General features: G+C 42.3%; 1 protein-coding gene across 1 annotated transcript in view; it reads right to left on the reverse strand.

Annotated features, from left to right (window-relative positions):
• CORIN (corin, serine peptidase) overlaps positions 1-18,416 on the reverse strand; it is a 346,959-nt gene that overhangs the window by 184,791 nt on the left and 143,752 nt on the right. The window contains exon 5 of the mRNA XM_030191349.1: positions 15,249-15,430. Within this exon, the coding sequence (XP_030047209.1) occupies positions 15,249-15,430 (182 nt within the window). The remainder of the gene's footprint in view (positions 1-15,248; positions 15,431-18,416) is intronic.

Raw genomic sequence — 18,416 nt, forward strand, 5'->3', positions numbered from 1 at the left:
TACCAGCCATGACATCATTGAAAATATTACACCAGTATAGAAGAAAATAATGTGTTTTTTTTTTGTTTTCATTATAAACAATTTCTGTAAGCTGTTACAGCTCCATTATACTCAAAATGACACAAACCAAATTAGCATACAGACCATGAATTATGAGAACAGTCTTGCCAACTCTGAAAAACAATGTGTTAGTAAAATCTCAGAATCTAACAAACAGATCCCTATTCAGACACTTGGCCTTGCAGTCACACATGCAGAACAGAGATAGCCCCTCTTCAAATTCTTCAAAAATTAACCTGAAATTCTAAGAACTTAGACTCTGCATGCAGCACAATACCAGAAAAACAGAAACACATTGCTATACATTGCAAAATAAGATAGCAGATGTAAATTCTCGAACTGGACATATTCCAAACACTAAAATGAAAATAAAATGATTTTTTTTCTACCTCTGTTGTCTGGTGACTTTGTTTTTCTGATCATGCTGGCCCAGTATCTGATTCTGCTGCTATCTGTCCTCTTAACTCCATTTCCAGGGCTTCCTTTCCATTTATTTCTTTACTTTCCACCTTCATTTCTTGCCCTACATCCGTAAGTAAAAGCTGGATCCTCCGCAGACTTGACTGTCCAGTGGATCCAGCTTCTGCCTATTTTCTTTATCCATGTGCAGTTTTTCTCCTCTCTTCCTTTTCCCCTCATCTCCTTCCTCACTCTTCCCTCCCCTCCATCCATGTCCAGCATTTCTTCTCTCTCCTTTCCCTCTCCTCCATCCACCCATGTCCAGCAGCCCTCCTCCCCACCTGCCCTCTCCTTCATCCACCCATGTCCAGCAGCCCTTCTCTCCCCTGCCCTCACCTCCATCCACCCATGTCCAGCAACCCTCCTCTCACCCCTGCCCTCCCCTCCATTCATCCATGTCCAGCATTACTTCTCTCTCCCTCCCCTCTCGTCCAGCAGCCCTCCTCCCCCCTGCCCTCTCCTCCATCCACCCATGTCCAGCAGCCCCCCTGCCTTCCCCTCCATCCATCCATGTCCAGCATTTCTTCTCTCTCCCTTCCCCTCCATCCATGTGCATCTCCTTCCTCTGTCTTCCCTCCCCTCCCCTCCATACATGTCCAGAATTTCTTCTCGCCCCCCTCCATCAATGTGCATCTCCTTCCTGTCTTCCCTCCCGTCCCCTCTATCCATGTCCAACAATTCTCTCCACTGCCCTCCCCTCCATCCACCCATGTACAGCAATCCTCCTCTCTCCACTGCCCTCCCCTCCATCCATGTCCAGCAACTCTCCTCTCCCCTCCCCTCCATCCACCTGCTCCCCCCAGCCCCAGCAGCACCCAATTCCTGAACCCCAATGCCAACACACTGTTCTTGCTCCCCCCAGTCCCAGCAGCACCCGATTCCTGAACTCCAAATATCAGAAGAGTCCTCTCCCCCTCCCCTCACCTTGTAAGTGTTATTATCCAGACTCGCCTTGTAAGTCTGCCATGGGAGGCAGCCCTCCACCAGTAATGACTCCGAATCCCTCGGGTCCCTGAGCGCCCCAACCCCTGCCAACAACAGAAGAACCGCGTTCAAGCTCACAGCGCCCATAGCGCAACCACCACAGCCCTCAAGCACCCTATCCGACACCTCTTAGGCTGCTGCATTCTATAGGGCCGCGGACACGTCAATCTCTGAACGCCGTGCCTCATAGGAGCACACGCACATCAATCCCCGCCTCCAACAATTGGTTCCACCCCCTGCCCGCTCGCTAATGTTTACCCATTAATCACTTGCGAGACCTTCGATTAAATACCGGAGCAGGAAACCGAAGGCAGGGCTGCTGTCAGGGTCCGGGAGCTGAGGTAACCGGTGAGGGTAAGCATCGCGCGGCGGCGCCCTCCTGCCATGCTTACCTCGCTCACCGGGTTGGACTGGCCCTGCTACCTCTGGCCTTCCTCCTTTTACTAATATACTTAGAAAGTCATCGTGCTTTACCTCTTTGGCTATCCTTTTTTCTAGTCATGATAACACCTGAAAAAGTCTTGCAAAGCAGTAATAAAAGAGACAAGTTGGTTTATAAACTTCCCACTAATGTAAGCATACATATGGAACTTTGTTCCTTGGTAAATCAAGTCTAATTTTGACCTATATATCATTAACACTCTTAGCCACAACAGTTGCTATCAGCTTAACTGAGAGGATACTTTATGCATCTAAAAAATCTGTAAGCAGAGATTCAGGTTCATACATATTTAGAAACTAATGAACATTACATTGCAGTTGAGAAGCAATCCTTATGTTTTTGGAAGTCAAAATATCAATACAATCTTTTCCTCTCTAAAAGAATAGATTTCTGATGTTAAATATTTCTTTGAGCAGGGACTGTCTTTTTGTGTATGGTGTACAGCGCTGCATATGCCTTGTAGCACTATAGAAATGATAAGTAGTAGTAGTAAATATTTCAATCCTTTTATTTTGAGAGGATTTTGAAAAGAGTAAAAAACCTGAGAGCTGAGGTTAACTGAAAGTCTACTGGCACACTGCTCTTGTACATTCATGTTTGTGTATTTTCATTTTGATTTATTCCTAGTGAATTGAGAAATGTCTATTCAGTAAGAAAGGAGCAGATTTCAAACATATGCTTCAACTGTCATGCCAGGGAAGCTACATGCCAGCAAATCAAATTAATTATGGGACCAAACCATCTGGTGTCCAGACAATCACCTGCAATTTGAGATAACATTGATTTCTCCGAGGTTTATAGGCTTACTGTATTGTTGCTACTGATGTTCTTGCAAGGCAAATTCATAAAAGACTATTTGTTTTTACAGCAAAAATAAAAACATAGAACACATCTGCTTTTGCAAAACATTTACTAAAATCTGTCAAAGTTAAGGAGGAATTATTTTCAGTGGCATAGCGTAAAATGGAGGATTCTTTAAGGTTTAGTATTTGGGGGTTTGCATTTTCGTAAAGAAAGCAGGCATAGTGCGTGAAACAACTGTCAGGAGTAACTTTCTTCTAGTTATATTATTTGTCTTTTTTTCTTTACGCAGAATATTTAGTGGGGGTGGAGGAGAGTTATCAATGTAGGCTACTGTTAAGATGAGTTATGTTTCCACAAGTCGTGCTATTTTAGCAGAGGGACATTGCATAAAACTGCAAGCAAACCATGAATTCAAAACAGAGACATGTAGCACAAAACTGGTTGCTGTTGATCCAACTGAATGCATGTGCTTCATTGCGCATGCACAACTGCTTAACCAGACAGACAGCACAGGGGTGCAGGTCCCAGTCTCTCTCAACTGCCTCGCATACATGTTCTCACCAAAGTAGGGCCCGGTCCATAGCCCTGTACTAGTAGTAGCTGAAGCATGGATTTGTAAAGAGGCACAGGACCATTCATGGACATTCCTCTCCCAGGCCCCACCCCTCCAGTTCTCTTTTTGAGGAAAGATACACTGACAGCTCTTTTCTGTCATTAGGTCTTGGAGAGGCCTTTATATTGTGCACGAGCCTGGAAGGTGTGTTTTTTGGGAAGGTTCAGGTGGGAGGGCCAACTCATTGCCACCCCTTCAGTTGAAGGGTAATGGCACCACTGTGTCACAAAAGTATGCAATCTTCAAATTGTTCATTTTTGCTGACAGGCTTATGTGGCTTTCAATAGATAATGTCAACTTATTTTAATAGCTTACAATCAAGTGACATCAATAAAATAAAAAATAATACTGTCTTTTTGTACCTAATTCCGTTGCTCTGGCCATCATCTTGTGATTTGAGGACATTACTGTATTCAAATCTTTCTCAAGCTTAAATGCACTTTTTCAAAACACAATAAAAAAAAATTGCTATATATGTTACTGAAGAACAAAACATGATACTTGATTGACACGAAATATGGGAGAGCTTTATTTTTGTAGTGGAAGCTTCACATTTTCCTTCCTAGCTTTGTTGTGTTAGGTGAGCTGGCCAACACATTTTGCTCTAACTTCAAAGCAGTTCAGACAGCTGGAGCCTGTTCAGTGCTGTAGAATTTACTTGGCACACAGAGTAGGTAGTAAAAACATGACCTTCTGAAGCTTTGCTTTCCTTACACATCATGTAAGCCTGCTATACAATTAGTCTGAGTATCAATGAATAGCAGGAATTCAGTAAACTTACAATATAGTGCACTGAAACACTGAAAGCACACAAAAGTATACAGAGGAAAAAAAGCCCTATAAATTACCATAAATAATCCATGCTTCCTTTTCATCCCAAGTGAAAGCCTGCTCTACTTCGGTTACATAAAAGAAGCTGAACACCTTCATATATACTCTTCCTTGCTTTTACATTGATGGCATTTCAGAATTACTATAAAATGCCATGCTGAACTATAAGAAAAGTATGACCACAACTGTGGCACTTGAATAGAGACAGCAACTTGCATAGTTCTCTGAAAACTCACCTACTTCATTACTGATTTTGGCCTTGCCAGGAGATTGTACTTGGACAAATGTATAGTAATATGTTTTGTGAGTTCAAATCTCTTTATTAATTTTAATAAAAACAATACAACAAAATACAATACCAACAGCATACTGTGATATAATAATATCCATCTTACAGATCAGTGGTTTTCAACCCAGTCCTCAGGGACCACCCAGCCAGTCGGGTTTTCAGGGTATCCGCAATGAATATACATAAGATAAATTTGAATGCACTACCTTCTTGTTCTGCAAGTTTCTCTCATGCATATTTTAGAGAAGTTCTGGTAATACAAGAGGGAATGGCATATTTCCTGTAGGTAGGATTTTTCTCCTTCCTTCTAGAAAGACATCTAAGTCACAGCATTTTGATGCTATTGAAAATTTGTAAATAGATAGATTGACTCTTCCAAGGCTTTTTGAAGAAACACCGGGGAAAGAACACAGAAGAACAAAGGACCGAGATCAGTGAAAACATCCAATTGAGACATGCTTCATTAACCTGACATTTAAATGTTCCAACCAAGAATGAAAATTAGCAGTTGAAGCTCAAATACTGTGGAAATATGAAGAAAACAGAAAAGTGAGATATCAAAATAAACTGAGAGAGAAACCAGACCAATTCTACAGGAAAATGGGAAAGATCTTAAATACAGTGAAAATACCACCAACTAAAGCTGAACCATAAACATTCATAGGGACGACTTCCCTATGAAGAAAGACTAAGGAGGCTAGGGCTTTTCGGCTTGGAGAAGAGACGGCTGAGGGGAGACATTATAGAGGTATATAAAATAATGAGTGAAGTGAAACAGGTGGATGTGAAGCGTCTGTTCACGCTTTCCAAAAATACTAGGACTAGGGGGCATGCAATGAAACTACAGTGTAGTAAATTTAAAACAAATTGGAGAAAACTTTTCTTCACCCAACGCGTAATTAAACACTGGAATTAGTTGCCGAAGAATGTGGTGAAGGCGGTTGGCTTGGCAGAGTTTAAAAAGGGGTTAGATGGTTTCCTAAAGGACAAGTCCATAAACCGCTACTAAACGGACTTGGGAAAAATCCACAATTCCGGGAATAACATGTATAGAATGTTTGTACATTTCGGAAACTTGCCAGGTGCCCTTGGCCTGGATTGGCTGCTGTCGTGGACAGGATGCTGGGCTCGATGGACCCTTGGTCTTTTCCCAGTGTGGCATTACTTATATACTTATGTACTTATTCTGGAGAAGCTTACACAATGACTCTGTAGAAAGTGGCTATCCTGCATATACATAGGAAAATCTGGAAAAGGCAAATATCAAAGTTATATAATGGCTTGATGTAGCAACAAAAGAGCTGGAAAATAGGTTGAAAACAGCCCTGTCCTATATGCTATGAACAACTTTTGGCTTAACATCACTCCAACAAGATCTAATGCATTGCAAACAACAGTTGATTAGGTAGCCAGACTTAACACAACAATGGCTAAAAAAAAAAGGCAGAATTCTTCTTCTTTCAAAGAGAGATCCACGTAGCATTCCCAAAAATTGCAGACCCATAATTTTTGTACTTACAATCTATAAGCTATTCACTGCAGTAAATGTTGATAGAATATATGATTATATCAACACTAATAACATCATGGTAATAGAACAGAAGAGTAATAAGAAGGAAGCATCAAACATATAAACGGCGAGTGACCGTACTCACTTGCAAATGCGCAGTAGAGACTTCCCTCTCTGCCCCGCCCCCACTTCAATACGTGATGATGGGGGCGGGACAGAGAGGGAAGTCTCTACTGGCATGCTGCAGACGTCGGAACCGCTCCCCCTCCTCCGGAGTCGCCGCCGCCCCTTCACCCGGCCCGAGCAGCACTGTAAACTTACATCAGCACACAGCAGCAGGCACATCAGCAAAGCTGTCATCGGGCTTCCTTCTCTGCCTTTGTCCCGCCCTCACCGACGTTACGTCACACAAGGGCGGGACACAAGCAGAGAAGGAAGCCCGCCCTGACGGCAGCTTTGCTGATGTGCCTGGCAGGCATATCAGCAAAGCTGCCGTCAGGGCGGGCTTCCTTCTCTGCCTGTGTCCCGCCCTCGTGTGACGTAACGTCAGCGAGGGCGGGACAAAGGCAGAGAAGGAAGCCCGACGGCAGCTTTGCTGATGTGCCTGCTGCTGCGTGCTGATGTAAGTTTACAGTGCTGCTCGGGCCGGGTGGAGGGGTGGCGGTGGCGGCGGTGACTCCGGGGGGGGGGCTCGGAACCCCCCATTCCAAAAGTAGCCCGTTTTCACGGGCTCAACGGCTAGTATGAAACTAAGGGATCTTAGAGAGGAGAAACTGAGAGCTTTAGTCAGAAGGATATAGCTTTACCCTGTACCCAGAAAACCCTTGTCCCAAAGGACTGGTGATTAGAGAAATGGATCACAACCACAGATAAAGTGTGTGGAGTATTACAGTGTAACTATTGCTGTACAACCTCAAAAATACTATATCAGCGATTCCCAAACTGTGCACCGCAGCACCCTAGTGCGCCTCAGAAAATCCTACCCTTCCTCCCACTGTCACTCGAACTGTTCCCCCCAATCCATCTTCTGCCTCCTCTCTCTCTCTCCACTCTCCCCACATACACCCATCCCTGCCACTGCTGCTGATGCTTTTCTAGATGAGCAGCAGAAGTGACAAAGCAAACTGCAGCCACACAGCGCCAGGCTCTTCATACACATGGCTGACAATCCTGCCCCCTCAAACATCACTTCCTGTTCCAGGGCACAGCCAGCAGCTGCATGTATGAAGAGTCCTGTCCCATGCATAAATCCAAGCGTTGCTTACAGAATACACCTAGGCAGAAATGTTTACCGTGTGGATTTTTAAAGCACCATATATAGAGAGTTCCCCTCCACCCATGTCTTTGAATGGTTGTTTGCAGGGACTTCTACACCTGGGTCTTGAAGGGAAATCCTTTCCCTGGAGAAAACCTGTACCCTTGGAGAAGACTATGGGGCTCATTTTCGAAAGAGAAGGACGTCCATCTTTCGACATAAATCGGAAGATGGATGGCCTTCTCCCAGGGACGTCCAAATTGGTATAATCGAAACCCGATTTAGGATGTCTCCAACTGCACTCCATCGCAAGGACGGCCAAAGATCAAGGGGGGCGTGTCAGACACATAGCAAAGGCGGGACCTGGGCTTGCCTAACACTTGGACGTCTTTGACCCATAATCGAAAAAAACTAGGACGTCCCTGACGAACATTTGGACGTTTTCACTTGGACCTGTTTTTCTTACGACTAAGGCACAAAAAGGTGACTTAAATGACCAGATAACCACCAAAGAGAATCGGAGATGACCTCCTGTTACTCCCCCAGTGGTCACTAACCCCCTCCCACCCTCAAAAAACATCTTTCAAAATATGTCATGCCAGCCTCTATGCCAGCCTCAGATATCATACTCAGATCCATGACAGCGCATGCAGGTCCCGGGAGCAGTTTTAGTGGGTACTGCAGTGCACTTCAGACAAGCGGACCCAGGCCCATACCCCCCTACCTGTTACATTTGTGGAGGAAACAGCTAGCTCTCCAAAACCCACCACAAATCCACTGTGCCCACATCTAGGTGCCTGGTAGTTGTTTTAGAGCAGAGCCCTTTGGCAATGAGCACTTTTAGCTTGCAGATGCCCAGAACGGATATGTTTATGTTTATTACAATTTGCTATACTGCCATTTCTGAACAGACAGGTCAAGGCGGTTTATAAAATAAAACTAAAAACTAAAAATATAAGTTAAAAACACAAAGAAAATGGAATTCCACTATGATAGGAAAGAAAACACACAAATCAAGGTCACTCATCACTTACAATTAAATAAAAACAGCTGAAACTCTGATCAGGAAAAATCACCACTGAGATATTTCAAAGGCAACAGAAAAATAATAGGAATTTGTAAGGATTTAAATTACTTAAAAGAAGGTTCAGAATGGATAAAGGGGAGTAGATCATTCCAAAGCTTTGGACCAAGAAAATAAAAAGCGGTGTGCCTCGTAGATTCAAGATGAGCTAGTTTGGGTGCTGGAAGAAGTAAACAGTAAGAATCAAAGGAACGTAAACATCTCAAAGGAGTGTAAGGAATAATCAAAGAAGAAAGAAAAAAGGAAGACCACAGTGATGAGTTGTGTGAACCAGACAAAGAATCTTGAATAAAGACTGATAGGGAAAAGGCAAGCAGTGAAGGCGAAAAAAACAAAGGAGTAACACGATTGAAAAGTTTAGCTCTACGAAGAAAATGGGCTGCAGAGTTATGGAGTATCCTAAGTATTTTTAATTGAGAGTTGGAGAGACCTGCAAAAATAGAATTACAATAAAGTTTAGAGATAATAAAAACATGTACCAGAGTATGTAAAGAGGCAAAATCAAAATAAGAGTGAATAGAATGAAGCCTACGAAGAGAACAAAAGCTGAACTTAAGAACAGAAGAAATGCGTTGAACGAAAGACAATTCCAAATCTAAAAGCGAAAAGATTGGACAGGTTGCAAAACTTGTTTGAAAAGAAAAAGGAACTGTAGGAGTCGGAAGAAAACCAGTGACCCAACAAGCAGGTGTCTTATCAGTATTTAAAATTAGTTTGTGAGTAAAGAGTCAAGATTGAATTGATCAAAGACAAGACTGGACACGAGTGAAGTCAATTTGGTATTGAGAGAAAGGGAAAATCATAAGGATATCATCTACATAGATATATTTATTTATTTATTTATTTATTTATTTGTTACTTATATCCCACATTTTCCCACACATGCAGGCGCAATGTGGCTTACAGAGAATTACATAAGAGTACAAACTTAACAGCTTAGGCAAGCATAGAGAAGTAAACATGGGGGAAGAAACTAACAAAGTGAACTAAGTAGGGTAAGGGACAAGGGATGTTTTAATCAACATGGTAAATTGAGGGATAAGTCTTAGCAAAGAGGAATGTCTTTAACAACTTCTTAAAAAGGGCATGGTCCACTTGAGTTTTAAGGTGGCGAGGTAACGTGTTCCAGTATTTGGGACTCCAGTAACGGAAAGACGAGGCGAAGATTTTCTTATACTTGACTCCCTTACAATTCGGGAAATGGAGGTGAAGATAGGACCGAGCAGCAGGGTTGGCATTTCTAGGCGGAAGGTCAATCAAGGGGAACATGTATTCCGGGGCATCCCCATAGATGATTTTATGTGTTAGGGAGCAGATCTTAAAAGTAATGCGCTCCTGTACAGGTAGCCAATGAAGTTTAAAGCGTAGGGGGTCAGCGTGTGCAAAACGCCGCTCGTTTAGGATGAGCCTCGCCGCGGTGTTCTGAGCCGTTTGGAAAGTTTTCAGTAAGGAGGCCTGGCAACCCACATAAATACCACTACAATAGTCCAGGTGGGATAGGACAAGCCAGTGGACAAGGGTACGGAACAAGTCTCTGGGAAGGAGGTATCTGATACGTCGAAGCCTCCACATGGCCTGGAACATTTTTTTGGAGAATAGGAGATAGAACTGATCCTTGAGGAACTCCACAAAAGAGTGGTGAAGGTGCAAGTCGTAGATCCCATGGAAACAGAGAAAATGCATCCTGAGAGGAAGGATGAGAACCAAACCAAAGCTCTGTCAGAAATACCAGTATCTGAAAGATGCCTATGCAGAAGACAATGGTCTACAACAACAAAAGCCACTGAAACGACTAGTGAGAAAAGAAGAGAAATTTATTTTTTTCAAAAGAAAAATGTAAATCAAAGAAGTTAGAACTGATTCAGTATCATGACAATGGCAGAATCCAGCTTGACGAGGATGAAAAACTAAGGTGTCTTCAGAGAATGACTAAATATGGGAATAAACCACTCTTTCAAGCAGCTTAGACAAAAACATCCAAGTTTGAAATGGGACGATAATTAACCTGGTCACTTGGGTTAAGATTAGTTTTTTTTCACAATGGGATTAACCAGAGCATGCTTCCAACAAGATGGAACCGTACCTGAAAACAAACTGTTATTGATCATATCAAGAATTGAGGGTAAAAGATTGTGACAAGGAATAGAATACCAACTTGGAGGAATGGGATCCAGTGAGCAGAAGGTCAGCTTAGTGGAAGAAAAAAGTAGTTTGCGAGAGGATATTGAAAGAAGTGGAAAAGAAGAAATAGAAGAAGAGAGAATAGAACCAGATTGAATCATTGGACAGAGCAAATGAGGGGGTCAAAGAAGCTAGACCAGTGGTTGATTGAGGAAGAGAAGCTACAAGTGAGGAAATCTTTTGTGAAAAATCATCAGCAAGAACATCAGCTGAAGGAAACAAAGAAGAATCTGAATTAGAGCATTGAATATTGAGACCTGAAACAAGTCTAAAGAGCACTTTAGTGGGAATACCCGGTGAATTCAAAAGTTCCTGGAAATATGACTTCTTGGCTTTACTAAGCCGGGCATTATAAATTCAAAGTTCTTGTTCACAGAGAAGACGCACATCGGGGGTATAGTGCTTATGTCAAAGACGTTCGGCATGTCTAAACCTTTGTTTATAAGGTCTAAGAGTTGCATTATACCAAGGGGATTTAGGGTGTGAACAGATTGGACCAGACTCAGGCCAAGATAAACATTCAACAGCCGTTCTAAGGCTGGCGAGCCATCTGGTTGCTTGATCTTCAAGTGAGAGAGAAGAAAATGAACTAGAGGAGAAAGGTGGACAAGTGGTAGGATCCAGTGAGTGGCTATTCAATGAAATATTATGTGATACAGAAAAACCAGAAACAGCAGCAGCCCTCCTTAAGGCATCAAAAGAAGAAACAAGAGAAGGCCTAAGAGCTAGCAATAGATTTCTGGCCCTAAGTTGTCCTAAGGGGCCTGTAGTTGGAGAATTGGAGAAAGGATTTGAACATGCAAGCATCTCTGCAGATTACTGCTGGCTTACTTTCTAAAGTGACTTTAGATTTGGTTTGGAAAGTTACCAATAGTAACCAGCAAGCTTAATTATATGGCGACAACTCTTACAAATGGCCTTAACAATGTCCAGGAACATCAAGATTTATTTCAGTCTCATGCAGCACAGCTGGAGAGACTGGCCAAGCATGAAGTGGAGTATAAAGGGAGAAGAGTGAATGTCATCAAAGATTCCTCTGTTATTTTCTCTCATTTGAAAGCTTTTGAGAACTATCAAAGGTGCTTGAATCTTAGATTACTTAATTTTCCTGCTTCCAAGATATTTTTACCCTTAGAAATGTGGAAGATGTATTGCCTTCCATCACAGCTATCCCTCCAACATCAAGAGTATTTTAGATGCTTGGGGAAAATGAGGAGATTTCAAGGACTGCTGGAGAAGAGACCTTGTCAACAAATGCTTTGAAGTTGACACAATATTTGGAACAATCTAGTAAAGAACAGATCGGGACAATTATATTTTAGGTATCCTATCTCTTGGAACCTTATCGTGTCTAGACTTTGAGACTTTTTTCCATCATAAAGCTGAGCTGTTTCTTGGTCAAAGTGTAGGTATTTCTGGATGTTTCCCAGGCTCGTAGACAATTCTTTTATTTCAATACACCAAGAGCATGTAGTTTTAGGACCCAATTCTCTTTTATATATTCCTGATAAATGTATGTTGAAGCTATCTAGTGAGAGGTTTATTTTTGTGAATCTGAAAAAACTGAGAAGTTTCTTAAATGCAGGGTGGGTGATGATTAATGTCTAAGAGGAGAAACTGAAAAATGCAGGTTATGGTCAAGTAAATACTGGTAGCCATCACTTTGCTTATATTTTCTTTCTTTTAGATTGTGTTCCATAGAGTTCTGTATGGATTCGATAGATAGATAGATAGATAGATAGATAGATAGATAGATAGATAGATAGATAGATAGATAGATAGATAGATAGATAGATACAGTGGGGGAAATAAGTATTTGATCCCTTGCTGATTTTGTAAGTTTGCCCACTGATAAAGACATGAGCAGCCCATAATTGAAGGGTAGGTTATTGGTAACAGTGAGAGATAGCACATCACAAATTAAATCCGGAAAATCACATTGTGGAAAGTATATGAATTTATTTGCATTCTGCAGAGGGAAATAAGTATTTGATCCCCCACCAACCAGTAAGAGATCTGGCCCCTACAGACCAGGTAGATGCTCCAAATCAACTCGTTACCTGCATGACAGACAGCTGTCGGCAATGGTCACCTGTATGAAAGACACCTGTCCACAGACTCAGTGAATCAGTCAGACTCTAACCTCTACAAAATGGCCAAGAGCAAGGAGCTGTCTAAGGATGTCAGGGACAAGATCATACACCTGCACAAGGCTGGAATGGGCTACAAAACCATCAGTAAGACGCTGGGCGAGAAGGAGACAACTGTTGGTGCCATAGTAAGAAAATGGAAGAAGTACAAAATGACTGTCAATCGACAAAGATCTGGGGCTCCACGCAAAATCTCACCTCGTGGGGTATCCTTGATCATGAGGAAGGTTAGAAATCAGCCTACAACTACAAGGGGGGAACTTGTCAATGATCTCAAGGCAGCTGGGACCACTGTCACCACGAAAACCATTGGTAACACATTACGACATAACGGATTGCAATCCTGCAGTGCCCGCAAGGTCCCCCTGCTCCGGAAGGCACATGTGACGGCCCGTCTGAAGTTTGCCAGTGAACACCTGGATGATGCCGAGAGTGATTGGGAGAAGGTGCTGTGGTCAGATGAGACAAAAATTGAGCTCTTTGGCATGAACTCAACTCGCCGTGTTTGGAGGAAGAGAAATGCTGCCTATGACCCAAAGAACACCGTCCCCACTGTCAAGCATGGAGGTGGAAATGTTATGTTTTGGGGGTGTTTCTCTGCTAAGGGCACAGGACTACTTCACCGCATCAATGGGAGAATGGATGGGGCCATGTACCGTACAATTCTGAGTGACAACCTCCTTCCCTCCGCCAGGGCCTTAAAAATGGGTCGTGGCTGGGTCTTCCAGCACGACAATGACCCAAAACATACAGCCAAGGCAACAAAGGAGTGGCTCAGGAAGAAGCACATTAGGGTCATGGAGTGGCCTAGCCAGTCACCAGACCTTAATCCCATTGAAAACTTATGGAGGGAGCTGAAGCTGCGAGTTGCCAAGCGACAGCCCAGAACTCTTAATGATTTAGAGATGATCTGCAAAGAGGAGTGGACCAAAATTCCTCCTGACATGTGTGCAAACCTCATCATCAACTACAGAAGACGTCTGACCGCTGTGCTTGCCAACAAGGGTTTTGCCACCAAGTATTAGGTCTTGTTTGCCAGAGGGATCAAATACTTATTTCCCTCTGCAGAATGCAAATAAATTCATATACTTTCCACAATGTGATTTTCCGGATTTAATTTGTGATGTGCTATCTCTCACTGTTACCAATAACCTACCCTTCAATTATGGGCTGCTCATGTCTTTGTCAGTGGGCAAACTTACAAAATCAGCAAGGGATCAAATACTTATTTCCCCCACTGTAGATAGATTATAGGCTAATTGGGTATAATGATCTATGCTTAATTATTATTTTTTTTTCTTGAAATTTATTATGGTGGTTATTTCAGAAGTCCTATTCATATATTGGACATCTGAAAATCAGAATTTAGGCATCCATATTGTATGGACATACAAATCCTGATATTATAAAGCCAAGGTATGGATGTCTAAAACTGCAGTATGTCCATATGATTAGGAGGCATGGTCTGGGCAAGTTTTGGATGGGACAAGGGAATGGCCAAAATATGGACATCAAATTCCAGCTGCAGTAGGGGAAAGGATGTCCATATCCAAAAAGATAATCATCTGTATTTAGACCTGGAACTTGGCACATCCAGGTTACAAATAGGTGCTATGATTAAGCAATTCTCCACCAGATGGAGTAAGGGAAGTCACAGAAGATATTTTTCTGTCCTCAGGAGGGCTCACAATTTAATAGGAAAACAAAATTAAAAAAGCTACAGTGGGATTTGAACTTGCAATCTCTGGTTCTTTGCCCTGGCTCTCTCCCAGCTGATCTCTAACCATTGGGTTATTCCTCCACATGGCTGTATGTGGTCATTTTATAATATGGACATTCCTATGCTGCTGCCACAAAGATGTCCATGTCTCTTGTTTTGCCCATTAATAGTTTGGATGTTGTGGTTTTTAAAATGGATGCTCATGCTAGACATTGCCAGCACTTGGATGTCCATTTCTCATGTCTTTTATAATGGGCTGTATTTGGGCAAATCCTGTTCTAGACTACATAAGAAGGACATCCTTATTATAAGTTGGACATGCCTTTTCATTTGTATTTGCTGTTCAAGAAAATGTTTTCTTGACTTGTGTTTTGCCAGAACTGGGTTCGTTATTCAAATAAAGTTGCACTCCTAAATTAGTACTAAGTTATACTCCTAAATTTGTGCTCTATTTTCAGCCAAATGTAGGAGCATAAATATTCAGCTGAGAATTCATCTTAATTTAGGACTTAAAAGTTATGCTTACGATGTAGACCTACCATTCATTTGCCTAGATTTATGAGCCTTTTGTCCGAGTCAAGTGTTGAAAATCTGTGCTAAATGCCTACTAGTAAATTTTCAAAAAGACCAATTTAGAAGCATAACTCTCAAAGCCAGGGCAAAAATCTTTTGAATATCAGACCCTTAATAAATATGGCCCCCTTTTATCAAGCCACGCTAGCGGCTGCCGTGCGGCAACGCTGACAGAGCCCATTCAAAGTGAATGGGCTTTATTGGCATTACCGCACCAGCAGCTGCTAGTACAGCTTGATAAAAGGAGGTCTGTATGTAAAAAAAGAAAAGAAATGTCAAACCTTCACACATACATTGCTTTCCTTGTTCTTGATGTGGAGAGAAACAGACCTTGCTGGTATTCTCATAGTCAATTTTGTTCTGGAACTGAGAACACTTCAGGAACTCAGGCCATGAGAAGTTTACCATTTCGAGCACAGGTTCACATCCTTCTTTAGCAGCTTCACAGAAGGATTGGCAGGGAAGGAGTTCATGGCTAGACAGAAAAAGAGAAAACAGATAAAGATAAAAAGATGTAGAGAAGAGTCTTGTTTTGTTTCGTTAAGGTTCAAAAATGTCTTCACTGTCACTCTTTTCTCCCAATAAAATCTCTTTTTAATAAATATTTTTCTGAAAAACTAGGTCAATGTCCTTGTTCTATACATATCTTATATCTTACTAATGTTTCTCATTGTTATCTGTAGATGGTAAAATTAAGCTAAATGCCCGATATTCAAAAAAAGCTGAGCTCCTAAATTTAGACTTCAGATAATGTCCTATTTTGATCTAAACGTAGGAGCCTACAATGTCAATTGAAAATTCATCTTAATATAGGAGCTTAAAAGTTACGGGGTAGAGATTCAAAGCAGTTTCAGTGGACAGGAGAGGCTCTTGGCTATTTAAATCATTTGGTTGGGGCTAAGTGTGAATATTGTGAATATTTCCCCTAACTGCCCAAGCTGAAACTGGCTAGTTGGTCTGGCGATGGAGTTACGGTGGGCCAGAACTTAGCCAGTTAGTGGAAAATTTCAGTCTGCTAACCAGCTCAGAAACTGTATAAAAGATAGGACAGAAAAAAGTCCCTAACTTTACAAAGTGAGTTAACTGGCCACTGGACTGAATATGGCCATTGCCCAGTTAGCCTCCAGGTAGTGGCAGAGAAGTTCAGACTGCCCCTTCATTCTGATCCTCTCTCCAAGCCCTCAAACTGCAGCACCTTCCAATCCGGGCTGACCAGCATTGAATATCCAGGGTGGGGGGGTTAACCCCTAAAAAGTTAACTGGTTAAGCCAATTAAAGATAGGCCTGCTATTTTTGTGACCTGTTATAACCACTGAACATAGCCAGTTAAGTGCTGAATATCAGCGCCTGACAAGCTATGTCACATGATATAGCCAGTTAGTGGCTAGCCGCAGATAATTAGAAGGAGAAAACTGGTTCTCCTCCACTGAATATCCATGGCTAAGCATATGCTATTTATTTATTATTAGGATTTATTTACTGCCTTTTTGAAAGAATTCATTCAAGGCGGTGTACAGAAAGAATAAATCAAACATAAGCAATAGACTTACAGCAGTAAAAATATTCAAATAACAATACAAAGTATGGCTATAGTATACTACTTACAATGACAACACAATATGTAATAGAACATTTTAATAGACAGAGTAGGGTATAAGCCAAGATGGAACATATACAGGGCCTCTTTTACAAGCCACGCTACTGATTCTCGGTGTGGCAAATAAGAGGAAGCCCATTCAATTCCTATGGGCTTCCTCTCATTGCCGTGCGGGAATCGCTAGTGTAGCTTTGTAAAAGAAGCCCATAGATAGGTAAGAGAGTAAGAGGAGTTAGAAAATAAGGGGACTAATTCAAAGAAAGTTGCATATGAGGTCAAAGAGATGATTAAATGTTATCTCAGCTAGGGTAGGAGTGGATAAACATATCCTGCTGCAGTATGTGCAGCCTGTGTCACTCCTTGTGTGTGTGTGTGTGTGTGTGTGTGTGTGTGTGTGTGTGTGTGAGACTAAGAAGTTAGTTACTTCTTCCATTAAAGGCCTGGTTGAAGAGCCAAGATTGCACCTGCTTCCTGAAGTAGAGATAATCTTGTGTTAAGCGGAGCGTTTCAGGGAGTGCATTCCAGAGTGTAGGGGCTACTCCAGAGAAGGCTCGCTTGTGGGTATCACACTGTGTGATGTCTTTTGGAAAGGGTGTGGTTAGGGATACCCCTTGGGAGGACCTTAGTATCCTTGGAGGTGTGTAGAGGGTCATCCTGTTCTTCAAATACTGGAGGCCGTTTCCTTTAAGGGCCTTGAGGATCAGACAGAGTTTTAAATTTAGCCCTGTATTGTACTGTAGCCAATGAAGTTTTTACAAAAATGGTGTGATGAGGTGATGTCGCTTGCAACCTTCTGTGAGTCTTGCTGCAGCACTCTGAATCAACTGGAGCTGGTGCAGACCTTTTGTATTTAACCAGTCAGCGGCCGTGTCAGGCCGGTTAAATAGCTTTGAATATTGGGGGGAGGGGGGGTGCTTAACTCTAAGACTCTTATACACAGTCACTCTAGATTTCATTGACCCAGCACTAAGGGGGTAATTCTATAATTGGGAGCCTCTCTTTAGATGCCCAAGTGCCATGCATCTGAGTACTCAAATTCTAATAGAGAATGCCAGCACAAGCTGTATCAGGGCACCTAACATCTAGACCTGACATAACTGTGGATGCCTAAATGTGACAAAGGGCGTACATAACTTACAGTATTCCATAAGTGGTATGCATAAGTGGCAGCACCGCCCATACCGTTTCCATGCTTTGCCCATGTGAATTGTCCCCTTGCATTTACACACTATAGCAGTAGTTCCCAAACCTGATCCTGGAGGCACCCTAGCTAGTCAAGTTTTGGGGATATCCACAATGAATAGTCATGAGAGAGACTTGCATGCAGTGGAAGCAGTGCATGCAAATATCTCTCATGAATATTCATTGTGGATATCCCGAAAACCTGACTGGCTAGGGTGCCTCCAGGATCAGGTTTGGGAACCACTGCACTATAAACTAGATTCTGTAAATGGTGCCCAGTACTCCAAGCTGGGTGCCCTTTATAGAGTAGTGCATAGCACCAGGATCTGCACGCGACTGTTGGAGTGAGGATTTACACCAACTGAAACCTGGTGTAAATCCTTATGTGTAAATTAGGCATAGAACCCCCTTGTGTGTAAATTAGGCATCTTTAGCGAACACCCCTGACCCGCCCATGCTCCCCCCATGGCCATGCTTCTCTCCAGTTGCGCGCTAAAAGATTTACGTGCACAACTTTATAAAACCATCTAATTTAAGAGGACCACGTACTTAATTGTGTGGGGATTAACACATAATCAAATAATCAGAGTATCCCTAACACCTAAAATTTAAGTCATCTTTTTCTAACTCAATCCTTTCACAGTGTGCTCATTTATACAGTCATCATTTTGGCTAATCGGGA

The sequence above is a fragment of the Microcaecilia unicolor genome, chromosome 2, assembly GCF_901765095.1.
Source record: "Microcaecilia unicolor chromosome 2, aMicUni1.1, whole genome shotgun sequence".
Taxonomy (NCBI): Eukaryota; Metazoa; Chordata; class Amphibia; order Gymnophiona; family Siphonopidae; genus Microcaecilia; species Microcaecilia unicolor.